The sequence below is a fragment of the Hoplias malabaricus genome, chromosome 6, assembly GCF_029633855.1.
Source record: "Hoplias malabaricus isolate fHopMal1 chromosome 6, fHopMal1.hap1, whole genome shotgun sequence".
Taxonomy (NCBI): Eukaryota; Metazoa; Chordata; class Actinopteri; order Characiformes; family Erythrinidae; genus Hoplias; species Hoplias malabaricus.
Genome location: NC_089805.1, coordinates 49,029,494 through 49,056,853, shown reverse-complemented (window position 1 = coordinate 49,056,853; position 27,360 = coordinate 49,029,494). Strand labels below are relative to the sequence as shown.

At 43.8% G+C, this 27,360-nt stretch overlaps 1 protein-coding gene across 1 annotated transcript; it reads left to right on the top strand.

The window, feature by feature from the left end:
• Window positions 1-237: 237 nt before the first annotated feature.
• LOC136700269 (verrucotoxin subunit beta-like) lies at window positions 238-13,399 on the top strand. The gene is made up of 4 exons (XM_066675548.1): window positions 238-448; window positions 3,193-3,285; window positions 4,641-6,065; window positions 13,293-13,399. Exons 1-4 carry the CDS (start codon window positions 238-240, stop codon window positions 13,397-13,399), a joined length of 1,836 nt encoding a protein of 611 aa, XP_066531645.1.
• Window positions 13,400-27,360: the final 13,961 nt, after the last annotated feature.

Below are 27,360 nucleotides of genomic sequence, written 5' to 3'. Positions count from 1 at the left end.
ATCCACCTGGGTTGGAGTTGTTGTATATCATCTGGCCATTAAAGTAGGACAGGTGTCTTCTGCAACTATCATGAGAGCTGGAAGTAGTAACCAATGGCACAAAGGTGGCTGTGGATGAAGTGGGAGCAATAGTGGTTGCAGAAGAGAGGGAGTTGGTGCGAGAAGTGAACAGGATGCGGCAGGATGGGATGGGTTGCCACACACATCACATGAAAGGGTGGTGTGTCTGGCAAAGACATGGCAGTAGAGTTCTATATCCAGAGCACCCCAGTAGCAAGAGATGTTCCATTGCTGCAGACATTGGCAGTGGTATTCATAAAAGGCGGAACCCCCGAAGTGAACGGCATAATCAGGAATGATGGACAGGTAATCGTCAAGTTCCTGCTGGCTGGTCGGAAAGGCAGAGCAGAGAATGTTGCGGTAAATGGAGCACGGTGGGCTGGGACAGGTCAGAAGCGACACCTGTGAGCAGAGAGGGAGAGAGAGAGAGAAGGTGAGGAGCCTAAGAAAGTGCAGCCTGAAAGGGAAATGGCTGCGATGACGAAATAGGGTTCGGGTGGTGGAACCTAAGAGTTCTCTCTCTGAGCCTCAGGGTTCTCTGTGTGACTGTGTAAAGGCTCAGGGTTCTCTGTGTGACTGTGTAGAGCCTCAGGGTTCTCTGTGTGACTGTGTGGAGTCTCAGGGTTCTCTGTGTGACTGTGTAGAGCCTAAGGGTTCTCTGTGTGACTGTGTAGAGTCTCAGGGTTCTCTGTGTGACTCTGTAGAACCTCAGGGTTTTCTGTATGACCCATGTAGAGCCTCAGGGTTCTCTGTGTGACCTATGTAGAACCTCTGGGTTCTCTGTGTGACTGTGTAGAGTCTCAGTGTTCTCTGTGTGACCGTGTAGAGCCTCAGGGTTCTCTGTGTGACTGTGTAGAGTCTCAGGGTTCTCTGTGTGACCTGTGTAGAGTCTCAGGGTTCTTTGTGTGACCTGTGTAGAGCCTCAGGGTTTTCTGTGTGACCTGTATAGAGTCTCAGGGTTCTCTGTGTGACTGTGTAGAGTCTCAGGGTTCTCTGTGTGACCTGTGTAGAGTCTCAGGGTTCTTTGTGTGACCTGTGTAGAGCCTCAGGGTTCTCTGTGTGACCTGTATAGAGTCTCAGGGTTCTCTGTGTGGCCTGTGTAGAGTCTAAGGGTTCTCTGTGTGGCCTGTGTAGAGCCTAAGGGTTACCTGTGTGACTGTGTAGAGTTTCAGGGTTCTCTGTGTGACATTTGTAGAGTCTCAGGGTTCTCTGTGTGACTGTGTAGAGTCTCAGGGTTCTCTGTGTGACTGTGTAGAGCCTAAGGGTTCTCTGTGTGACTGTGTAGAGTCTCAGGGTTCTCTGTGTGTTTCTGTAGAACCTCAGGGTTTTCTGTGTGTCTGTGTAGATCCTCAGGGTTCTCTGTGTGACCTGTGTAGAGTTTCAGGGTTCTTTGTGTGACCTGTGTAGAGTCTAAGGGTTCTCTGTGTGACCTGTAGAGCCTAAGGGTTACCTGTGTGACTGTGTAGAGTTTCAGGGTTCTCTGTGTGACATTTGTAGAGTCTCAGGGTTCTCTGTGTGACTGTGTAGAGTCTCAGGGTTCTCTGTGGGACTGTGTAGATCCTCAGGGTTCTCTGTGTGACTGTGTAGAGCCTCATGGTTCTCTGTGTGACTCTACAAAGGCTCAGGGCTTTCTGTGTGACTGTGTAGAGTCCCAGGGTACCCTGTGTGACCTGTCTCTAGCCTCAGGGTTCTCTGTGTGATTGTGTAGAACCTCAAAGTTCTCTGTGTGACTGTGTAGAACCTCAGAGTTCCCTGTGTGACTCTGTAGAACCTCAGGGTTCTCTGTATGACTGTGTAGAGCCTCAGGGTTCTCTGTGTGACTGTGTAGAGTCTCAGTGTTCTCTGTTTGACCATGTAGAGTCTCAGGGTTCTCTTTGTGACTGTGTAGAGTCTCAGGGTTCTCTGTGTGACCTTTGTAGAGTCTGAGGGTTCTCTGTGTGACTGTGTAGAGTCTTGGGGTTCTCTTTGTGACTGTGTAGAGTCTCAGGGTTCTCTGTGTGACTGTGTAGAGTCTCTGGGTTCTCTGTGTGACTGTGTAGAGTCTTGGGGTTCTCTGTGTAACTGTGTAGAGCCTAACACACTATCATACTCACTGGAATAACAGAGTTGGGTTTATTCTAATATAATTTTTTTTCAGTAAATAAACTCTAAATAATAAATACATATAAATAATATAATATAATATAATATAATAATAATAAATAATAAATGAATAGCTTCTTAAATCTCATTTTCTCAGGTGCTGAAGACTTTTGCACAGTTCTACAGCCACAGGACCGACGTAATCGATGGGGTGAGACCTTACTCTGCAGAATGAGCTTAATGTACAACAATGTGTAACATTCAGGGGACAGCAAGCAGTCGTTCTTGAATGTATTGTTGAATATATATCATTACCTCTGTGTTAAAAGAGATATGTTCATCTGAAGAAAGAAGGTTCCACCTGCTCAGTCTAATATCTAATGAATGATCAGGCTCTGATTTATTACCCACTGTGAAAGCACTGTGGAAATGGACTGACACCTTGCAGCTGTGTGTGGCTGGTGCTACTAGAATTCAAGCAGCATTACTGATCTCAGACAGACTTGCTGTGAAATGTGAACCTATATGTTAATGTTGAGAGTCTAATTGAGCAATACACAAAGAAAAGAATGCACAGAGAAAGTGCAAGACAGAAGAACCAGGCAGTCAGTTTGGGAGAGAGAAGAGCATGCTGGTCTAACAGATATATTCTAGCAGTTATCCCACTGTAAGTAGAGAAACTGTGCTCCTTTATTTAGACGTATCATCACTGTCACTACATTAAACACATGTTAGAACAGTAAAGGGGACTATGACCTGATCAGTGGGTCTCTGCTATAAATTATAAACTAAAATAGTACTTTTGTGTCTCTCTCTGTTTTTGTTGTGAATTACCAAAGGCATGATACTGGATTATTTTATTTACTTTCTGTGTGTTGTACAGCATCTTCTCGACTACACACAGCCCACGTAGCCCTTCAGTTACACATTCTGTTGAGTTAAATGATGTGTAAATAGAGTGTTTTCAGTGTTATGTTGTAAACTAACAGACTATCATCAGGTACATAGCACTACCGCTCTGAAATGTTCTGTTTTCTCTCGCTGTTCCAGGTAAAGGAGACTCCATCCTGGAGATCAGTGCCCTCAGCAGACCACTGCATCTGGGAATGCTCTACAATGCCCTGAACGACCAACTAATCCCAGGTACTCACCACACGCCTCATGATCCCCTTCCCAAATCCACATTTCTTCTCCTTTATTTATTAATGTACAAACCTTTTATTAAAGGATGACGACAACACAGCACCTGAATACTTTGGGCACATGCACTAATTGTCCATAAATCAAGTTTAGTTTATTACAGAGTTAATTTGCCTCACTAAAGTTAGTTTGCAGTTGAAGGGTGTAAATGTGAATGTAAAGCGAAAGTTTAGCAAAAGATTTTTACCTTTGAGACCTGACCACAGACTCACATACACACATGTGTGAATGTTAATTTAGTTAAGTCAAGTCAAGAGAGTTTTATTGTCAATTTTGCATATGTACAGGACATACAAAGGATTGAAATTACGTTACTCTCCTGTCCAAGATGCAGTAACATTTAATAAAAAATAGACTAAATTCAACTAAGCTAAGTATATAAATATATGAAAGTGAACAAACAGAAGACCAGTGCAGCACCTACGATACCAACAGTTCACTGATAGACATACATGAGTCAATGGGACACTGACTGAAGACAATAACCTGATTTGGAGGTAGGATAATGGATGTACAAGGTAGTGAAAAGCAATAGTGCAAAAAAATTGTAATATAAGGAGGTAGGATACTGGATGTACAGAGCAGAGTAAACAGTCGTGCAAAATAATCATAATAGGAAGAGGTAGGATACTGGATGTACAATGCAGAGTAGACAGTGCAAGATAATCGTATAACAACTAAGTAAAGTGAACAAGTGCATACCTATTGAAAAAGTCACAGTTAGGTCTGATGAGGAGCTTAAGTGACAGTACCAATATAAACAGACCAGTGTCAATAGTAGTGAAAATACAGGGATATGAAGCCTGGAGGCTGGTTAAAGTGATTGAGTGCCTGCCTGATTTTCAAAGTCACAGTTGGGTATTGGTGATAATAGATGAGGTTGCCTTTGCTGTTTTCAGAGCAGTTTTATATTTCAAAATATAAGAACCTCCATGGGCTGTCAGTTTACCTTTTTTTTTTTTACTAAGACGCTCCAGCTGATGACCTCTTGCTTTCATTAACCTGAGCTCTGCAGTAAACCAGGGGGCAGGGTGACAGAAAGTCACAGTACATGTTTCAATAGGGGCATACTGGTATTATATACTTGTAACACCATTGTATACTTTACAAAACGACAAATAATGCAAATGAAATAAATTCACATTCATATGCACATGATTGATACTATTGATATTCTACTGATGCTGGAGCTGATGGTTCATTAGGTTAATTGTACTCAAGGCTTATTTTACTGAGATCATAATGACAGAGTTAGCTCTGCAGGAGGTGCTCTAGCATGTTCCTGTCAATCTTTTCAGGATTCAGCATCTGGAAGACTGAGGATATTGATAAAGCTACTGTAGTCAGACCACAGCCAAGTACAAGATTCCAGGTAGCAGGATCAGAGTCTCTCAGTGAGAAGACCAGTCTGTTAGAAGTGAGTGCCTCAGTGAAGCTTAGCTTCTTCTGTTGGCTGATAAAGGCTGGAGGTTCTGCCCATTATCTGAAGAGCAATACCTCCTCCACTCATCAGTGCAGTGTCACTCTGCGTTACCATAAATCTACAGAGTTTAAAGAGCTCAGAATATCTGAGCTAGACTCTCCAAATGCTCAGATATTAGAAGTGACAGATGCTACACATGTTGTTGTTGGTGTGCTCTATGGGGCTGATGCAATCATGGAATTCCAACAAACAGCCAGCAATGCTTTGGATAAAAAGGAAATCCAAGGAGACCTACATGTGATGATCAAAAAGATACCCTCAATTGAGATCAGTGGGGATGGAAGCCTTAAAATGGATGATGATGACAAGAAGAAGGTGCAGAACTTCAGCTGCAAATGTTTTGGAGATTTTGATCTAAAAGAGAACCCTTCTACATTTGAGGAAGCTGTGAAGGTGTACAAAGAGCTGCCCACCCTGCTGGGGGAGAAGGAAGAGAAGGCTGTGCCTGTGAAGGTCTGGTTGTACCCACTGAGCAAGCTTATAAACACAGAGTCACAGTTTAAGACAATGATCACAGAGGAACAGGTGTCTGAGGTGGAGAAAGTGATGGATGATTTCCACCAAGCTGAGAAGAGAACCAACGACCTACTGGAGAAGAGCAAAGGGATAAAGGCTGCAGACCTTGTCGACAAACTAGAGCAGTTCCAGAGCAGTCTGAGGGCTTTCACTGTTCAGTTTCTGAAGAAAATGGCAGCTTTGATTCCAGAAATCAGAGGAGGAACTATGAAGGAAACAACCCTGAAAGACCTCCTGATGTCCCTGAATAAATCTGGCTTCAGTGGAAGAGAAATGAAGCAGTGGCTGGATGAAAAGGACACTGAGACTGATGTTGTGATAAAGTACATCAATAAGATACAAGATTACACAATTAAACCTCCAGGACCTGAGCTTGACTCATTCCTCATGGACCCAGATGTGACTGATGCCCTTGTGTTCAGCTTCACCTCTCTGAAGTATGAGGAACCATACCTCAAAAAAATCTCACAGGCAGCTGAGAACTTCAGGAGTGGTTCCACAAGTGGCCCACCTATACAGGACACAACAGAGGAAGTCCCCTGGTACAAGAAAAGGGATGTCAAGGAGGTCCTGGATTCCACACTAAGTTTGTACAACACCAATAACCCCAGCAAGAAAGTGATCAGTTTTATCTCAGACCCAGAACACCCAGGAGCTTCAATCCGCTGGTATAAAAACACCATCCTCAAGGATCCACATGTAACAGGAAACCTGTTGAAAATACGTAAGTTTTTTTATTATATTATTTATTACATTCAAGGAAAATTATTGCAGCCACTTTTTGAGGTGTGTTTTCAGAGTCAAATCCTTTTGAAATCATCTATAAATTATTTGATGGTATTTAGTCAAGAGTCCTTGGGAAGGCACTATATAAATGTAACAGTCAATCCATCCATTAGTCAATCCATCCATCAATCAGTAAGATATAAGCAGCCAGTAGCAGCAGGGTTAGCATGCAACTAGTCAGAGACTTTTACCCTCGTATAATGTTAGCAGTTGCTAACAGCTGTGATAGCATGCCACTAGCTGAAGATGGGAGCCCTGGGTCAATATTAGCAGCCACTAGCAGTAGGGTTTGCATGCAGCCCAGATATCAAAATCTACCATAATATCTGGACCGGTTTGGTAAAATGGATCTGGGCTGGTGTCCAGATGCACAATGAGCCAGTACTGGCATGGTTCTGGGTTCCTGATTCAGAACGACACTGGGCCATCACCAGGCCAGATCTTCATGGTTTTTCTGTTCCTTTGTTCCAAATATGGACCAGATCCACTTACCATTTTACTCCTCTGGATCAGCTCTGGATCTGCTCTGGACAGACTCCAGCCAAGCTCTGTCTGTTTAACTGTTCTCAGCCTGGTGTGTAAGGCTTTAACTATATTTTAAACTTCATTTCAAAGTGAAGCTTCTGATAAAAATAAAATATAAAACTCCTAAATTAATCCATAAACAAATGAAAATTGAGATTCTGACTACTTTTTTCTCTGAATGAAGTGAACACACTTTACCAAGTAATTTACTGAATATGAAATCAATACTTTCCCAACTAGGTTTGAAAATATGAACTCAATTTCCCAATAAGACCTTAATATGAGAATGTAGTATTTTATTTACACTTTTTCTCAGTTGCTTTGGTGCATTTCTCTGATCAGAATTAAAATTCTCATAACTGTTATTTCAACCTCCACAAGATAGAGTCATTTGTGCACATCATAGTAGCAGTTTCTCATTCTGTCCAACATATTGCAAATGCTTTTGGACATGCATCAATTGCTTCCAGACAATTCTCTGCTGTTTTATAACATTTTCATTTACTTATGTCATGTCAGTCAAAATGAACTATACTTATGAATGCTGAGTAGTCTTTCCCTATGACACTATTAGTCCTCATTTCATTGTTTGAATCATTACATACAAAAATGTTGAGCTAGTCGTCAAAAGCAGTCAAGAAAATCTTATGCATTTCGTTATCATATTTTTTTCTGAAAATGTCTCCCAAATTGAACAATTCCTCTCAGGTGAACCTCAGCTTTCACTGATGAGGAGTGTTTGTAACCAATGATAAGCCACTTCTCCTCAGTCCCTCAAAGCTGAATCCCATGAACCCTCAATTGGCAAGCATATATGAACCAAGCAGGACATAGTGTGTACTATATTGTCAATACAGTGACATAGAAATAAAAGGTCAGCATTGTGGAAGAGGGGTGAGGATGCGTGGAGGAAGGGGAAGGGGACAAACCAGGGGAAGATTAAGAAGAGGCCAAGTACATAGGCAGATTCCTCATGAAATTAGGGCTACAGAAAACGGCGTCCTCACACATATCCCCCGTTTTGGTCCATACAACACACAACATTTGCTGACTTTTGTTGTTGGGATAATGTGCATTTTCACCACTCATATTTGGTTAGACAGTGGTTTGAAGCAGATGAAAGGCTGCCGGTGGAATATCTCCCTCCCTATATACCATTCCTTAATCCAGTAGAGGAGTTGTTCTCTGCCTGGAGGTGGAAGGTATATGACCGGCATTCACAGACCCAAATGGCCCTGATAGTGGCCATGGATGCAGCATGTGATGAGATCACAGCAGTGTCCTGCAGAGGGTGGATGCACCACTCAAGGAGATACTTTCCTTGCTGCATTGCCAGGGATGATATTCGCTGTGATGTCGATGCAAACATGTGGCCAGACAGACAGGAATGTATGGATGTGCAAGAATAATTTACAGTACTTTGTATGTTCCTATTCAGTTCCAATATGTGCTGCAATATTGTTTACAGGTGTGCACAACTCTATCCAAATGGTGTTTCTTATTTTTTTTTCATGAATAAGTTTGTACTTTGCTTTTGCACAGCACTGTGAATTAAAATGTCAAAGAGCATATGGAGTAAAAATGTGAAACATACATATTGTGTCTTGTACACATTTACCTCACTAAAAACTATAATGTGTGGATGTTTATGGTGGAAGAAGAATCAATAAGTAACACCAGTCTTGTCTAGTCTAAATATTTAAGTTGGATTTGTACAGATTTGAACAGTAAAGACTTGTAAATGCAGGGAAATGGCGGCCGCATGTTCACTTTTTTGCTTTTTATGTTTCAGTGAAACGATGAACACTTTTCTGTGTAAATGTGTTGATTATGGCACACATTTCTTATCAATTACGGCCAAAGTTCTTAAACTGGTCTCTTGTTGGTTCAGTTTTCCTCAAACTGGCACCTGCTGGAGCTTCACGTCTGAGGAGGAGGAGGAGGGAGACAGCTCTCTCCACTGTTTTAAAACTCCATTATAGTTCAGATTTTAAACACTTGGTGTCAGTTACAGATTGCTCCTTTAAGTTCATACACAGTGTTTAAAAGTTGTAGAGATGCTGTATGTGTTTGTTACAGACGTTATTTCTTGTGAAGTTATCGGTAGCAGTTCAACTGCAGCTCTTTTAGAGTTTAATAAAAAGGGGGAGGTAATAACCAGCTCGCTGACTCAGATCACATCTACATCATTTACAGTGGAGAAAAGGAGTTTAAACCAAAACTAAACCAAAAACAATCGTCTGAAACAGTCATCGTTAGGAGCCTCGAGGATGGAGGGCTTTTCCAAAAGTGACATTTTACAGCCAATAAATGATGAGTTGTGAGAAAGAGCTTCTTCTGCTTCCTGTGAATCAGAGACGCACTGCTTCATATGATTCTAGACTAAAGAGGAAAATAAATATAGTTCAGACTCCAGAGGAAATACCAAGGTCATCATTAGTGCTTTTCCACTGCAGGCTCCCTACACTACTCTACTAGACTCTGCTCTGATCTCTGCTTTTCCATTGGCCAGGTTTGGAGCTGATACCTGGAAGCAGCTCATTTTTAGTAACTGCTCACTTGTGGCTCCAAGCTGATTGTTCAGAGAGGACTCACTCTACGTGATGAAATGCAGAGATTCAGCACAGACTTGTTTAATGTTACTGCTGCCATTGTTGTGAGCACACACACACACACACACACACACTGATTATCAGGGACCATATTATGAGCAGAGTCCAATAGAACTGAGTAGTGTAGGGACCATGCAGTGGAAATGCTCCACAACTAATGTCTACTGTGGAGTTGATCTGTAAGTTGATCTGTTTAGTTCAGAGACTGAGAGGTGTCTACTTGTTTGATATTATACTCACCACCAGCTTGTTCCACAGCTGAGTCGGGGCTGAGCAGTGAACTGGGGCTGAGTCGATCTACCACAGGTCTTCAGTCCAATGGTGGCCTTTGTATCGAAGAGAAAACAAAGGCTTATTTAGGGATGAGTATAACTTAATAGAATATAACAGAATATAATTGTATCATTTTCACGCTGTGTCTCCCACACTGTCAGAGACAATCAGCTTATTATATCACTGTATAATTAATTCATATTGTAATAACTGTGTCTGTACACCAATAAGCCATAACATTACTACCACTGCCTTGTCTCTACACTCCCTGTGCTCTCTGTGTGTAGGTCATGTGCTCTTTGTTCTTCTACAGTTACCATTAGTTCAGTTGTTGCTCAGCCCCCTGTTCTTCAGTGGTCCACACCAACATAGCGCTGGTGTTATTTGGGTAGTGGATATTTTAATGTGGGGGATGAACCTCATTCAGGGACTCAGCAGTGAAACTGAGGGGTTTAAACACATCACGCAGCACTGTGTCTGATCGACTCTTACTAGCACAACAGCCATTAACACACCACCATGTCACTGTCACTACAGCACTGAGAGTGACCCCCACCAACACCACACCTGCTCTGTGGGAAGAACAGGGGGACAGGGACTCAACAAAGTATGCAGAGCCACAGGAGAACTACAGCTGTAACTGCAGGTGCCAGTTGTAAATCTGGGTGATCAAGATCAGTGGCTTCAGCCCAAGACAGTACTGGGGGAATTGCATGTTGTTCAGCCTTTGTCTATCCCAGGTTAATACAAGTCCATAGGGATGACCTGTGTCATGTAGCTACTGTCCAGTCTATTCAAGCAGAATATGATTATAGTATTGACGTCTCTCAATTTGCCTGGCCATCCTTATCTGCTCAAGAACAGGAGGAGGCTCAAGTACTGTTGAGAAAGTATCAGAGTGTTTTTACTGAATATGAGGGAGATCTGGGTTGCACTACATTAGTCCTGCATACAATCCCCTTACTGGATTCAGTTCCAGTGAGGCAGAGATATTGGCGCCTACCTCCTTCACAATATGACTTGGTGAAAGCTCACATTCAGGAGCTTGTAGAACACCAAGTGGTGTGTCCTAGTTCTAGCCCTTATGCTTCTCCAATAGTAGTGGTGCAGAAAAAGGATGGGTCAATTTGCCTGTGTGTTGACTACCAGCAGCTCAATGCCAAGACTCGCAAAGATGCCTTTCCTTTGCCCAGAATAGAAGAGTCTTTAGATGCTTTGAGTGGGGCTAAGTGGTTCAACATTTTAGACTTGGCGAGTGGATATAATCAGGGACCTGTAGTAGAGGAGGATAGGGAAAAGACTGCTTTTTGTACACCTTTTGGATTGTTCGAGTTTAACTGGATGCCATTTGGTCTATGTGATGCACCTAGTACTTTCCAATGCCTGGTGGAGCGAATATTTGGAGACCAGAGCTTTCACACACTCTTGTTGTATTTAGATGACATTGTCATTTTTTCACAAGATTTCCGACAACATCTTCAGTGACTAGATATGGTGCTGGGTCGTCTTCAACAAAGAAAAATTACATTTTGAAAAAAATGTAATTAGTTACATTAGGGTTAGGTTAGTTGTGGCCTAGAGGGTTAGTTATTTGGGACATGTGATATCCGTGTCAGGAGTAGAGACAGACCCAGAGAAAATTCAAGTTGTTGCTGGAAATGTCCCATATCTGTTAAAGAGTTGAGATCCTTTTTAGTGTTTGCCTCCTACTATAGGAGTTTTGTGGAGGGCTTTGCCAAGTTGGCTGTACCCCTTCATAGACTGGTGGGAGCTCTTCAGCACTGTAATTCGACATATTTCGCTCACTAGGATGCAATCCTCGACTGGAAAATGCAATAGGACGTCGATGTCCCCCCTGGTCTTGGGACAGCACTGCTTGAACTGTTAGCCCTTAAATGGGCCATGACGGAGAAGTTCAGGGAGTATTTGTTAGGTGCTAAGTTTACTGTGTACACTGACAATAATCCCTTAAGCTATCTGCAATCCGCGAAGTTAGGGGCGGTGGAACAGCGTTGGGCATCTCAGTTGGCACCATTTAATTATGAGATCAAGTATCGGCCTGGTACCGCTAATGGTAATGCTGACGCCCTTTCTTGGTTGCCTACCGTTGATGATCAGCCTTCAGTAGGTGTAGGGGGGATTTCGGTTCCCTCTGGTGTTTCTGTGGCTGTAAATAGGACAACATTAGGGCCCCAGGTGGCCTTATCCTTGGCAGTGGATGCTATCCCATCACATAGCCTGGCATACCTGCAGGTCTTGCAAACTGCTCACCCTACTGTGGCAGTGTTTGTGGGGTTATTGGAGGAGAGGGCAGGTACCCACAGCAATAGGGTTGATTGGTGAGAGAGAAGGGGTTAGGGAACCCAGTGGCCAAGAATTGTGGAAAAGGAGGGAGTTTTCTGCAGAACAGTACAGTTGCCTCCAACCAGGCATATGGTGTTTGATATTACCTAAGGCGTTGCAGACCGAAGTGTTGATGGCTCTTCATGACCATCATGGCCACCAGGGGGTGGAGGGCACTACAGATCTCGTGAGACAACGGTGTTACTGGCCAAAGATGTGGCAGGACATTAAAAAAATGGTGTACAGAGTGTGCACGGTGTACAGTCGCCAAAGCGACAAAACCCAAAGTACAGACTTTTTATGGATAATTTGTTAGACACTAGACCACTGGAAATTTTTGCCATAGATTTCACAGTTTTAGAGAAGGCAAGTAATGGAGAGGAAAATGTTAGTTCTCACTGATGTGTTCTCGAAATTTATTACGCAGTGCCCAACCAGAAAGCCAGTGCTGTGGCACAAGTCCTTACAGAGAAGAGTTTTTTTTGTGTATGGCATAACAAAAAGAATTCATACTGATCAGTGGCGTAACTTTGAGGGGAATTTCTGAAATGTCTTTGCAGGATTTATGGTATTGAGAAGAGCCGGACTACACCCTATCATCCTGAAGGCAATGGACAGTGTGAGTGTTTTAACCAAACATTGCATGATCTACTTTGCTGCATTACTGAAAAGTAATGCAAATGGTCTGAGTTTTTACCTCATCTTTTCTTTGCTTATAACTCTATAAGCAAAGCTTATAAGCTTATAACAATACATCAGCCCATGCAATACTCCCCTTATGAGCTGTTGTTTGGACAAAAACCTCAGTTACCAACTGATCGGTTGTTGGGAAACATGGTGGAGGATGGGGTAGAGAATCTAGACCCTTCGAAATGGGTAAGTCAACATAGGAAACATCTGTCTGAAGTTTATGCTACTACAAGGGAGCATTTAGAGTCAGTGGCGGCCTACCGTAGGCGAGAGTATAATACGGTACCACCAATACTGCCTACAGGTACTTTGCTTTGCTGCAAAAATCACTTTCCAGGTAGATCTAAGATTCAGGATGTGTGGAGTTCAACTACCTTTGAAGTTTTATAATGCTTGGACACAGTGGGAACATTGTATAAGATCAGACAAGTAGGAGGAGAGGGGTGCTGTAAAACTATTCATAGGTCAGAGATGAAGGCAGTCTCAGATAGAGAAGTGGGTCAGACACCTGTGACTACGTCACCTCAGGAGAGGGTCCATGAAGAGCTTGAGGAGGAGAGTGGTCCTGTTGGAGTAGCGCTTTGTGTTAAACCTTAGGCTGGCATGGATCCGGGTACAGCCAGTGTTGAGACTCCTATGGGTCAGAGTTTGGGTGAGCTCTTAAATGATCAGGAGTCTACAGATAGTGAAAATTTGTCTCTGGTTGCCGCTGCGGGTTGTAGCCCAGAAAAGCAAGTTGAGCAACCTATGCCAGTGGTTAGGCGCTCTTCTCGCAGTACGGCCGGACAACATTCAAATCCGCTCCACCTGCCCCGTGCTGTGCTTCTGAACTCAGTTTTGAGCATGCCTACATTGAATTGTGCTCCTATTCCTTTTTGACCTTGGCAATAGCCATTAGGTTATTGGATTTATTTTCACCGGGACGGTGAACCTTGAAAGAGGGGGAATGTGGTATGGCTAAATGCCTAATAGTGCTGTATAGTAAGGATAACAAGGACTCTTGCAGCTTTAAAGACCAGTAGAGGTCTTATAGGGACACACCCACTGTAGAGTGGGTGGAACCCAGGTAGGGAGCATATTGATACCCAGGGGAAGATAAAAGGGAGCACACCCAGGTGAGTTCACTTCCACTTTGTTTAAACGATGGGACGGCGGGAATTGTCTGATGCGTTGCGGCTGCTAATAGGGGAACTTGGTCTGGTAAGTTTATGTGGGCTGGTTGTTAGTAACAGGCAGGTTTTTGAAGCTTCAAGAGTCGGCAGAGCATATTTTAAGATATCTTTGTTTTTAGTGTACGTGTGCTGGTGGCTGGAGCCAATCATTTGAGAAGTAGAGAAGCACAGGCAGCTGAATCAACGGTAGGTCGCTGGTTTATTATTGCTCGCGCTGAATGGGAAATGGGGCCTATCCGGTGAGAGTTTCTTAGCTGTTGGTGAATGTGACTACTTTTGTGTAGGTTGGTGTGCAGTGACATTAGCAGCGGCTAACTGGTGCTGGGCTGACGCCGCTCGTATGTTACTTAGGTTTCTTGTGCTCCCTACCGTTGTTCATCTGACTTATCAGTGTCTATGTATCATGCAGGTCGGAGGGCGTTCGTGTTGCTTGGCTGTCGCCTACTGATATATTTTGTTTCTACAGAACGTTGGTATATCAATCATATTGACAACAGCAGTGTCTTTTTTTTTATTTGGGTATGTCATTTAATATTAGGATACCATGGTGATGGCATATGGGTTTACATGCATGAACATGTGTGGGTGTATTGATGTGGTGTATTATTATTATTATTGTTATTATTATTATTAGTGTATGTATATATAAAGTTGAAATGGTGATATTATGTATAAAGATATGGGCACAAGTCACAAGCATTGTGTGTATGGGTGTGGGCCATATGCTTAAGGTGACGTACTGACACTGCTGGCTATGGTTGTGATTTTATTATACTATTTTTGTGATTATGTTTTATTTCTCTTGTAGAGTGGGGCTGCAGCCAGAAGTGCTGCAGGCCACTGTTTTCTCTCCCCTGTGTATTGTTATTTATACATGGTATACATGTGCGGACATTGTTTTAGCTGAGCCACTTGTTACCATTTTCCAAATTAAAAGGTTTTATCAATACTGTTTTGGGGTTTTGGCCTTAAGGCCTCTAGCTACAACGTATTGTGATGACATATCATAGGCTGTTTTTGTGTAGTTGCACCTAGGAAGTTGCTTCTTGTTATTTTTACTTTTTTTTCTTGGCTTTGTGGTCAAGGGGTGGGTCACCCTAGGTGCTCTGGTTGCACCCTCTTTGGAGGAGGTTTACTGCTGTGCTGTCATCCTGGTTTTGATGACCTTGGTTTGATATTGGTTTTGCGTGGTAGTGTTATTGACTGCATGACTAGTGTGCAAATCAAAGGGCTCTGTGGGTTGGACACTTCCTTGGCCACACTTTCTGTTAGTCTGTGATGTTACTTGGTATATATATATATCAGCTAAAACCCCATACAGCTTTTTTATCTACAGCATTAAGTTTTCTTTCCTTTTCCCTTTTTGTAATTATATGAAATAAAATTTGTACTGAGACTTGACATTCTGATTGATACACGTGTGTTATTGTCTGGCTCTCACACTCATTAAGTTGAGTGGCCTAGCAAGGGGTCCCTTTTCCCATAATATATGGCGTAGTCGATGTATTGAATACTGTGGTTGTGCACATTAGTGTTAGCCTTGGGTGTCTGGGGTGTGACATTACATCTAGCCTGGAGCTGACCCTGGCACAAATGTATCGTTCAGATCGGTTTATGAGGGAAAATCCTGCGTGCTCTACGTGAGTACTGGCAGCATGAGGTGTTTTGAGTGTGGGGACATAGGGCACAAAAGGACGGCTTGTCCACATAAACCGGAGAGTGATGCTGCAAGGTCTGGGCCAAGCACGAGCACTGGTGCCAGGGAGGACAAGCCGGCATCTGGGGCTGATGTTTTGAACATCAGCGGTGTTTCTATGGGAGGGGCTACAACTGGAGAAAGTAAAGGTGCAGAGGTGAGTGGTGATCCTGTGGAAGAGGCTACAGCTGGAGAAGGCGAAGGTGATGACGTGTGGGAGGAACTACGGCTGTAGATAGAGATAGTGAGGTTTTTGTGGGAGGGGCTAAGGCTGGAGATGGCGATAGTGGTGTATCAGTGGGAAAGGCCAGGGCTGGAGAAGGTGACGGTGTTGCTGTAGGAGAGAATGAGGTAGGGGCTGTGGTTACAGAGTGTGAAGGTGTAGAGGTGAGTGGTGTCACTGCAGGTGGTTCTGGGATGGGGGTCACTGCTGGTGCAGGTGAAGGTGTTCAGGTCTCTGGTGTTGTTGAGATGAATATGGAGGACAGTAATAATATGGTTCAGTCTGGTGAGGCTCAGGCCTCTCCGGAGCTGAGTGCAGGTGCAGTGAGTAGTGGTGTGTCTTGTGCAGAGGTGGAAGCTGCTGGAGAAGGCCAGGCGGCTGATGTTGAGGTGTAAGATATGGAGGTGAGTCAGGGAGGGGAGGATGATGCTCTCTCTGATGTCTCTGACATGTTTTCTCAGGCCGGGGAGGACCAGCCTCTCCACACGCTCGGTGATATTAACGAGTTCTTAGATGAAACGTTTGGTAAGGTGGTTGATGTGGTTGAAATCTTTCCTGATGTAGATAAGTTCATTGCTTCTGTGGAAAGGCTGCGCAGAACAGCCAGCTTTGATGAACTGAGTAAACAAAAGCGTTATTGTTTAAAGAAAAAAGTGATTAAACTGCGGAGGGGTAAAGCCCCGGTTAAACGTTAAAACAGCTCTCTTCTGATCTCTCTTCTGATTGTTGTCTGTTTCTCTGTCTTCTCTCTCCTCTCTAACTCTATGCTGGATACACTCAGAGTAGCCTCTCTAAACATGAACGGGGGGAGGGACAGGAGTAAAAGGGCAATGTTAGCTGAGTTTATTAAGAGGAAGAGAGCTGATGCTATTTTTTAGCAAGAGACACACAGTGATAGAGACAATGACGTGGAGTGGGGCATGTGGTGGGACGGGGAGTATGTTCTTAGCCATGGCTCTAGTGTCAGTGCTGGGGTGGCAGTGTTATTCTCAAGCAGAGTGGGGATGGGGAACATGCAGGTCACTGAGTTGGAGCCAGGTCGGGTTTTACTGGTGCAGGGGGACATTAGGTGGACGAGGGGCTGAGAAGCTGAGGGGATGCTTACGGCAGTGTGATAATCGGACTGTAGTAGTAATAGGGGGAGACTGGAACTGCACCAGACTTCACTCTGGACAGGACCGGGGAGGAGCCTCACCCTGAGTCGGCTGCAGTGCTGAGTGCTCTGCTCAGGGACGGGGGGTTTGTGGACCCATGGAGAGACAGTAATGAGACCATGAAGCAGTACACATGGGTTAAGATTTCTGAGACGAGGGTCAGTGCGGCCAGACTGGACCGGTTTTATGTGAATAAAGGGGACAGGAGTAGAGTTCTTAATGTTTTTGTGGTTCTAGTTTTATGGTTACTAGATCTAGTGCTGACGGACACATCGAGGTCCAAATATCACTGGCATTTTAATGTAAACCTTTTGTATGATGAGGGCGTGGAGACAGCAGCTGACAGAGTTTGAGAATGTGAGTCTGTGGTGGGAAGTGGGGAAAGCTCCAATTAAATCTTTTTGTGAGCAGTACACCGGACACACAGCAACAGCAGTGAAGGACACCATTCTGGGGCTAGAAAGGGAGATTAGACTTTTAGAGAATAATTTTATCATTGGGAAATGCACAGGACCAAAGAATCTCTTGGAGGACAAGAGACAGACTTTGGGTTCCTTTCTCCATGAGCAGGCAAAAGGAGCCCTGATTAGAGCTCATGTAGCCAGCCTCAAAGACATGGATGCCCCGAGTGCCTTCTTTTTTAATCTGGAACGGAAGGCGGTCCACTCCAACCCTATGATGTTTCTTCGGCGTCCGGATGGACCCTGACCTCAGCGCCTGGTGAAATGAGGCAGATCACCATGGACTTTTATACAGACCTTTATAGCGCCGATGCCACTGACCCCAGCATCAGGGAGGACCTTCTGGAAGGATTTCCCAAACTGGAAGAATCAGATGCTGAAGTTCTGGACTCGTACAGCAGCTTTCCTCTGGACGCTGTCCTGGCATTGAGTTCTACAAGGGCTTCTGGAATGTCATTGGACCGGATTTACTTGCGGTTTTTAAATGCTCCCTGCACTAGGGTTGTACTCTCTCTTCTCCCTAAGAAGGGGGACCTGGGGCTTTTAAAGAAATGGAGACCGGTGGCGCTGCTGTGCACGGACTATAAAATCCTGTCCAAGTGTCTGTCCAACAGACTGAAGGAGTTCATCATACACTGCCCAACCACACTTACTGTGTCCCGCAATGGACCATAATAGACAATCTGTTCCAGGTGCGGGACGTTATTGACTTGTGTGCTCTCTCCTCTTGTGATGTAGGTCTTATTTCCATTGACCAGGAAAAGACCTTTGATAGAGTTGACCACTTTTATCTTTTTGATGTGCTGCAGAGTTTTGGTTTGGGGAATGGTTTTATATCCTGGGTTCGCCTGCTGTACACAGAGGCCTCGGTCCTGCTGAAAGTGGGGGGTGGACTCAGTTGCCCAATCAGGATGGGACGGGGGGTCCGGCAGTGATGCCCTTTGTCTGGGCAGCTGTACAGTCTGGCGATAGAGCCTTTGCTCTGTAGGCTGAGGTCTAGGCTCGAAGGGCTGGGAGTTCAGGGTCTGGAGGAAAAGGTGGTGTTGTCTGCGTACGCAGATGGTATAGCTTTTTTATTAGAGGGGAGGGGGACATTCATAAACTGACTCAGGCACTGTGCCTTTACGTGAGAGGGTTAACTGGGGCAAGTCAGAGAGTTTTATTCTGGCACGATGGCAGGGGAGGGGGTTCCCGGTGTTGCCAGAAGGCTTACTGTGGGGGTGCAGGGCCTGAGTTATCTGGGTGTGTTTTTAGGTACTGAGAGGTACAGAGAAAAGAACTGGGAGGGGGTAGTGGAGAAGTTATGCGCTAGGTTATCTAAATGGACCTGGGTCCTGCCCCGGCTGTCCTACAGGGGGAGAGCTCTGGTCGTCAATAACCTGATCATCTCCAGGCTGTGGCACAAGTTCCTGGTGCTGGATCCACCTGCCTCCCTAGTGTTGGAACTACAGCGGAAGACTGTGGACTTTTTTGGAGTGGACAACACTGGACCTGCGCCTCTGTTCTTTGTGAGTGAGGGAGGGCAGGGGCTGATACATCTACCCAGCTGTATCCAGGCATTCAGGCTGCAGATGGCTCAGAGAATGCTGTACGCGTCGGGGTTGGCATGGACTGCTACAGCCTGTGCCCTCCTACGACACGTGGAAAACCTAGCATATGACAGACATTTGTTCATTCTGCAGCTGACTGAGATGAACTTGGCTGGAACAACAGAGTTCTACCGGTCTGTCGTGAGAGCCTGGGCCTCGGTCATAAAGACCAACAGGACTGAGGCCGAGGTCCTTCTCTCTATATAATATTCTATTATTCAATCCCCTGATCCAGACCAATGTACTCTCTGCTCCAAGCCTTCAATGGAGATTCCAAAGAGTTGGCATCACAAAGCTGGGCGATTTGAGAATGCAGGGGGACTGGTAGTCTACGGAGGCCTTGAGAGCAGAGACTGGGGTCCTGTCCACTCGACTACTGTAGAGGGTCCTGAGGGAGGTCGTCTTGGCACTGCCCACCACATTCAGGGAAGCTCTAAATCATCCCACAGCTGGAGAGGAGAGGTCCTATCCCTTTCTCCACATCTGTCCTAACACAGCAGAGCATTGTGAAGAAGAGGGAACACTCCTGATCTTCGCAGTGTCTCAACTTCTAACCTTTGACAACACGCGGACCCGTGGGTTATTAGGCCTTTGCCCAACTGTAAATTATATATGTACTAATCTTGTTCATGTATTGCACCCCCCCCCCCCACACACACACACAAACAAACTCAACTATAGAAATATAAATAACAATTTTATTTCCTTGAAAGTAGCTTACAACATTTATTAAAACAAGAGAAAATGTTTTCGATTGTTATATAACAACATTAAATAATAATAATAATAATAATAATAATAATAATAATAATAATAATATCCTCTACAAAGAACACAGGTCTGCATATTTTTAGTGCAGAATTGTTGTTACTCTACTAAATTTAACATGATGGAACAAAAGGACTATTCAGTTTAAAAGTTTGGCAGTCCTTATTTTACATGGAATGATCAATTAGCAAACAAAATATATTTTCATTCATTCATTCATTCATTCATTCATTATATGTAAGCGCTTATCCAATTCAGGGTCGCGGTGGGTCCAGAGCCTACCTGGAATCATTGGATGCAAGGCGGGAATACACCCTGGAGGGGGCGCCAGTCCTTCACAGGGCAACACAGACACACACACACATTCACTCACACACTCACACCTACGGACACTTTGGAGTCACCAATCCACCTACCAACGTGTGTTTTTGGACTGTGGGAGGAAACCGGAGCACCCGGAGGAAACCCACGCAGACACAGAGAGAACACACCACACTCCTCACAGACAGTCACCCGGAGGAAACCCACACGGACACAGAGAGAACACACAACACTCCTCACAGACAGTCACCCGGAGGAAACCCACACGGACACAGAGAGAACACACAACACTCCTCACAGACAGTCACCCGGAGGAAACCCACACGGACACAGAGAGAACACACAACACTCCTCACAGACAGTTACCCGGAGGAAACCCACGCGGACACGGGGAGAACACACCAACTCCTCACAAAATGTCACCCGGAGGAAACCCATGCAGACACAGAGAGAACACACCAACTCCCCATAGACAGTCACCCGGAGGAAACCCACGCAGACACAGAGAGAACACACCAACTCCTCACAGACAGTCAGTCCAGGCCCCTGGAGCTGTGTGACTGCAACACTACCTGCTGCGCCACCGTGCCGCCCACAAAATATATTTGTGCACTTCAATTTGCAAAGTGTGACCATACCAGTTCAGTCTTTAAAACAATAATTTGGAGGAATTACATTTAGTAAGCTTTAAGGAGAGTTGGCTTTTCCAAAGCAGGCTGATTCACAGCAAGAAAATGCCTTCAGTTCACTGTGCCACGCTCCTGTACCAAGATGAAGAGCTTCTTCTGTTTCCTCATGGACTCAGACACTGCTTCAAGACAAAAAAAAAGGATCAGAGATCAGAGAAAATACTACTAATGGCAGTTGTGTCATGGCTACTGTGCAGTTAATCTCTATAAAGAATTAACTTCTGAAATTAGAAACTGATATGGCTAATGTTAGAGTTAGTTTATTATTTTACTCACCAGTTTACACCAGAAAAAGCAGTTCAATCTTTTTCCACAACTGATGGATAAGCACAGGGTGTGTGAAGCTGCAGCAGTGTCTTCAGTCCAGTGATAACCTAAAGAGCACATAATAATTAGGGGATGATTTAAAAAAAAAAAATATATATATATATATATATATGTATAACATTTTACAAGCTGTGAACTCTACTCTCAAAATGTATCAGCTATTTATAATAAATAGATACAAATAACATGATATAAATTGTAATTATTTATTAATATAATAGTTTGTCGTCTTTGTTACAAAAACGTGTGCACTGTTTCGGGCTCCGTTTCTCTCGCTCGCTCATGCGCACAGTGGCTGAATATCAAACCACTCACTTGTCCTTACACTAGTCCCCTACGGTTTTGAAACACACATTACTCGCTCAAACTGTGTAGCCTATAATATTTCGGTTTGGGACTCAGACACATGCGTATACCGCACATTATTGAGATAAACTGCACTGTTTGCGTGTAAACCCCAACATTTCTGCTATGAAACAGTGCACTTCGGAGGGAACATGGAGTGAATTGGAACGCACACGCTGTCTGTCTGTCGTGAGGTAACAGCTAATTCTTCGACAACATACTTGAACAAAGTGCTTTAAACATTTTAAACACACATGACTTTTCAGAGAAACAAAGTTATATGTATTTTAGCTCTATAAGTGCTTTTGTTTACTCCCCTCGCCCTAATTATTTCAGTTAAAACTTTGGTTTTGTTAGTGAGCTAACACTTGCTAGCACTTAAACTGTAGTTTAGTTATCAGTATTCCTCCTATTTTGGGCCGTCCCCTAATTCTGGCCACTGCCGTATATGGTGCAATTCTGCTCTCTCTCTCTTGGCGAATCGCTTTGGGTAAAACAATAAAACGTAAGTTCAAGCCCTAGTAGGGCATTTAAACATCAGTCTTTCAAGAAATCACACAACTAAACTATATTTAAGTGTTGTAATTCTCTGTGTGCAAAACTGCATGTGGAACACAACACATTTCCATTTCGCGACAGATATTTCCCTCAGTGTAAAAGTTAGCTTAGCGGTTAGCTTCCTTTTCTCTGAGGGGAAAATCTCCCGCCAGTGTAATCCTTACATGTAGAGTACGGATACCTACACAGGACGAATGTGATCTCATTGTGAACCTCTCAAAACCACTGAATGTGGTAGCAACTGTCTTTTTTGACTGTCACAAGCAGGGAAGGTGGCTTAAGTTAGGGGATGCCAATAATCTTAGCAGTATTGGCACCTACTTAAATAAAAGTGTTTTTATCTAAAAACATATTTTCTTTCAAAGTCAAGCAAGTCTTGGACATTAATCTACACATATTTGACTCCTGAAAAATGTTGATGTGAGTAAAGTACTTCTATTTATTTACAGTTAGCTAAGATTTCCAATATTGTATTTGAAGTGGCCAGAAGTTGGGGTAATTACGCTAATGGTTCGGCTAGTTTCTTGTAGTTCACTGGATGATCTTGTGTTGGTTGTTTTCAGGCTCTCGATCTCTTCTCTGAATTGAAATAATGAAGCACTGAACCGACTCAACACGTCGTTTACTCGGTTCCTGAGACGTTTCCTTTCTTCACTGGACGACAAGTGAGAGAGCATTTGATCTGTGACTTCCACCGTTTCTACTCTAACAGTGAAAGGTTCTCCTTTATTTCTGATGCAGGAGACTGAGGGCTTGGTGTTGAGGGTGATGTGTGCTGACTTTCTGTTGGAAGGGTATCGCTCTCTTCTTGGGAGACGTTTACTTGTGGGAGCTCTGCTCCTGTCGCCGTTTCCTTCATTGGAGTGAAATCTTTGATGAAGACTCGGAGAGCAGACTCATTTCCCTGGATCATTATCGTCTCGGTCTGACATCTGCTGAGCGTTAAGAGCCGTCTTTCTCGTTTCTCGCCGTCTTCAAACGCTACGACTCGTCGGCCTCTGCGGACGCCTCTTTTGATGACGTGGCTGTAGCGCTGGCAGAAAGCGCTGGGCCAGGAGCTGGTGTTCTTGGTGTAGAAGAGGAGGTGGTGGTGGTGTGCTTTTCTGTCTCGGTGAAGTCTGTAAACAGAGTCTCTGGGTGTTCACGCTGCTGCTTGGAGTGTTCAGAGGAGGTTCTGGGAGGTAGAGAAAGGGGCGGGGCCAGGGTCCTGAGGCTGTATTCTCTGATTCCATTTTATTGTTTCTTTATTTTTCTTTTTAAATGTAAACAACCAACTGAGAATGTTTCTGTTTTGTTTCCAGTTGAGTTTTCTTCTCTGTGACTGATTTATATATATATTATATCTGTCCATTTCTGTAAATATAAATATAAAAGCACATTTCCACAATAGTTTCAGTGTAAAAGATTCTCCAGAGAATAATGAGGTAGTGTTCCCTGACCTTTACAGTCCACTGTGGGTTTCCACTGGAGCAGACACCAGTCTTTCTCCTCAAATGTCTCTCCTTTGCTTTGTGTTCCTCTTTCTTAGTCCCGTTGTTTGTTATTTCCCTGTGTTCTTTGTTTATTCCTCCACTTCTTTCTTCTGCTCGTTGGTCAGTGTGTGCCGCTCGGACCTGAGGCTCTCGGCCCAAAGTTAAAAAGACGAGTTTTCTCCTCCTCTCAACAGCCAGTGGATCTACAGATCACTCCAAATCGTCCTGATGTATTCCCCCTGAGTTTAGATCACTATTTACTGCTGGATTTGTACAAAACATCAACTAAATATTCAAACGTTCAGGAGCTCACACTCTTCACTGCTGCTTACAACTCACTCACACACACACACACACACACACTCTCTGTCTCTCTCTCTCTCTCTCTCTCACACACACACACACACACACACACACACACACACACACACACTCTCTCTTACACACACACACATCTCTCTCACACACACACACACACTCACTCTCTCTTACACACACACACACATCTCTCTCACACACACACACACTCACTCTCTCTTTCACTCTCTCTCTCTCTCTCTCTCTCTCTCACACACACACACACACTGTCTCTCTCTGTCTGTGTGTGTGTCTCTCTCTCTGTGTGTGTAATGGTGTGTTTTCTAATGTGTGTTTATTGTGTGTGTAGATGTGTGTGATGTCACTCTGGATCCAAACACAGCCCACACTTATCTCTCTCTGTCGGAGGGAAACAGGAAGGTGGAGAGGAGAGAGAGTCAGTCGTATCCAGATCGTCCGGAGAGATTTGATTATTGGAAGCAAGTTCTGAGTGTGGAGAGTTGGACTGGACGCTGTTACTGGGAGGTGGAGTGGAGCGGGAATGTTTCTATCTCAGTGTCGTACGGAAGAATCCAGAGGAGAGGAAGAGGAGATGAGTGTAGATTTGGATTCAATATAAACTCCTGGAGACTGGAGTGTGTTGGGAACAGTTTCTCTGTGTTCCACAATAAACAGAAAACTCCGATCCCTGCCCCTCCCTCTCTCTCTTACAGAGTGGGGGTGTATCTGGACTGGGAGGGGGGCACTCTGTCCTTCTACACCACCCCCCCCAACACACACACACTCACACACTTACACACACTCACCAGCACATTCACTGAGCCCCTCTACGCTGGGTTTACTGTTTGGACTGGATCATCAGTGCGAGTGTGTGATGTGGAGTAAACACTGATCTCTGTGTGTGTGTGTGTGTGGGTGAGATGTGTGCGTGTGTGTGTGAGTGAGATATGTGTGTGTATGTGTGTGTGTGTGTGATGTGGAGTAAACACTGTGTGTGTGTGGGAGAGAGAGGAGCGAGTCAGGAAACGTTTTCCTCCACCAGCATCACGTAGAGACCTGGCCACTATCCTGCAAGAAGAATGGCTTCAAATCCCTCTGACCACTGTGCAGGACTTGTGTATGTCATTCCCAAGATGAACTGACGCTGTATTGGCCACAAAAGGTGGCCCTATACCACACTAATAAATTATTGTGGTCTAAAACCAGGTGTTTCACTTTCATTGTCCAACCCCTGTATATTAAAATTTATTTTTCCTCTTGTACTTCAGGGCTTCTGTAATGTTGCCTCTTCTGATATATATTTGTAGTATATACCAACATGATAACATCTATTCACACACACACACACACACACACACACACATAAATGGTACAGATAAAGTGCCAGTTGTACTCTGTCTTTTTTCATGCTTTGAACCTTTGACCTCTGGGTGAGTCGTGTAGTGTAGAGCAGTGTAGAGCAGTGTAGTGTAGAGCAGTGTAGAGCAGTGTAGAGCAGGGGGGAAATCTGTGAGAAAATAACTGCTCTATGTTTATGCCCTAATCTCACACTTAAAAATGATGGTTCTACAATGGGTTCTTTAGTAAAGAAAATGGTTCTATATAGAACCTTGAGAACTTGATGAACATCATGAAAGTGTTCTTCAGATTGATGGAGAATGTGCTGTAGATGGTTCTATAGAGCACCTTGTAGAAGAGGCTTCTGTACGGCGCCATAAATGGTTCCTTTATTGTTACAACCTTGAAATCATAACAATAGAAGAACACTTATTTGTGCAGCAGAGAACCCTTTTCTAAACGTTGCTGTATAAAACCATCCACAGCTCATTCTCCATCAGTCAGAAGAACACTTTCATCATCCAAAGAAACCTTTAATCATACGAAAGGTTCTTCAAGTGTTTAGGGTTCTCTATAGAACCACACCCCCACCCTGGAGCCCAGAATCCCCTCAGTCTGGGAGCTCACCTGCTCCATCCTACTGCCTCCTACACAGAGGCCCTCACACCCAGACCCAGGGGCTTTGAAGCACCTGCTCCCAGTGCAGTGTATAGCTCCTCAGCCCCAGTGTCCCCCACCCACCAGAGAGTCATTGATATTGCTCTTTATTTGTGTTAATGAGCTGGTCGTATAATGAGTGCACCATAATACAACAATAACACAGTGGGGAATGAACGCTGCTGATCCTTAAACACTGCTCTTCTGTTCCTTTTATTAAAACTTATCTCTGAGCTCACACTATGTACTTCATAATGGTCATTCACAGTTAAAAACACCAGGTATAAACTCTTAAAAACCATGATGAGGTCTTTAAAGCCAGGGGTTAAATGATGACTGTATGAAGACCAGGGATTTATATGTTTTTCAGACATTTTTTATAATCGTTTTGTAAATTAAATTAAATTAAAGGTAAACATTAAAAACAGTAACATTTAATTTTTATAGCGGCTTCATGTGGTTCACAGTCATTTTTGATTATTATTTGGGTGTTATTTAAAATAATGTTTAAATTATTTTTGATTAAATCAGAGGTAAATGTTATATTACTGTGTTTATAATTTACAAACGTATATCTGCTGTGTCCTCCGTCATCGATGACGTAGTCACCAGGAGCTGAGCTTCTAAACACAGGTCTAAAGCTGTAGTTCCAACTCCACGACTTACCCACTTTGTTTGTGAACGTTTGGTGGAACTACGGTTTGGAGAAAAACCCGTGTGGTTTAACGATGGCTAGGACTCAGCAAGTCGCCTCGATAGTTCCAACGGTGGTTTTGAGAAACACCTGCATCACAACTGTATCATTCAAATTATATAAACTGCTAACTTAGTTATCAACTATACTTTTGGGAAACGCACCCCTGTGTGTGTGTTCACAGGCCCTGGTGCACGAGTGTGTGTGTGTGTGTGTGTGTGTGTGTGTGTGTGTGTGTGTGTGTATGGGTTAAATGAGGAAGACATATTTTGTTTTACAATGACAAATAATAACTATTATAATGAACTATTATTACATTATTATTATTACATTATTATTATTATTATTATATTATTATTATAAATGTCTGCAGCGACCTACCACTGGTTTAAAGGTCTGCAGTGTTCAATTGTATTAAACAGGACGTTAAACAGTGCTTCAGCTTGCTGCATTTCATCTGTTTCATTAATAAATGCAGGGCCTGTAAAATGTGTGTGTGCACCTAGAAACACACTTTACCACCATCTCACACCAGTGCTGGTTTTAAACTGCCGTTAGCAGAAAAACACCTTCAAAAAGGAGTCAAAGAAACAACTGCGTGTCACAGAAAAATATGAAATCAAGGTACATTCAGAGCCCTATAAAATAGTTCTTTCACGGAAGCAGTTCATTAAAACGGTGTAAATGTCACTGCGGAACATTAAAGGAGATTTAGACACGTTTTCTGATCAATCAGGTGTTTAGTGTTAATCCCCTGATGATGATTTCGTATTCACAAACACACACTGCACAGCAGTAATAACATTCACAGAGTTGAACACATGTAACATATTCACCGGTACGTTTCCACAGTCGTCGATGGTGGTGATGTGATCATATGTGTTCTACTGTTAACGGGACCTGAGCGCTGAGAGGGAACCCCTCCTCTTTCAGTTGGTGACAGATGAGAGATTCACCTGCTCTCACCAGTGTCTCCTAAAGGAAACCCTCTCACAGGTGAGTTACATT

Bases quoted from the DNA above. Each gene is read 5' to 3' on its own strand.
- LOC136700269 (XM_066675548.1), top strand. From the start codon at position 238: ATGGCAGTAGAGTTCTATATCCAGAGCACCCCAGTAGCAAGAGATGTT. The intron at 3,286-4,640 runs GTACTCACCACA...CAATCTTTTCAG, and splicing joins GAACGACCAACTAATCCCAG to GATTCAGCATCTGGAAGACT. The intron at 6,066-13,292 runs GTAAGTTTTTTT...TGCGGGTTGTAG, and splicing joins AGGAAACCTGTTGAAAATAC to CCCAGAAAAGCAAGTTGAGC.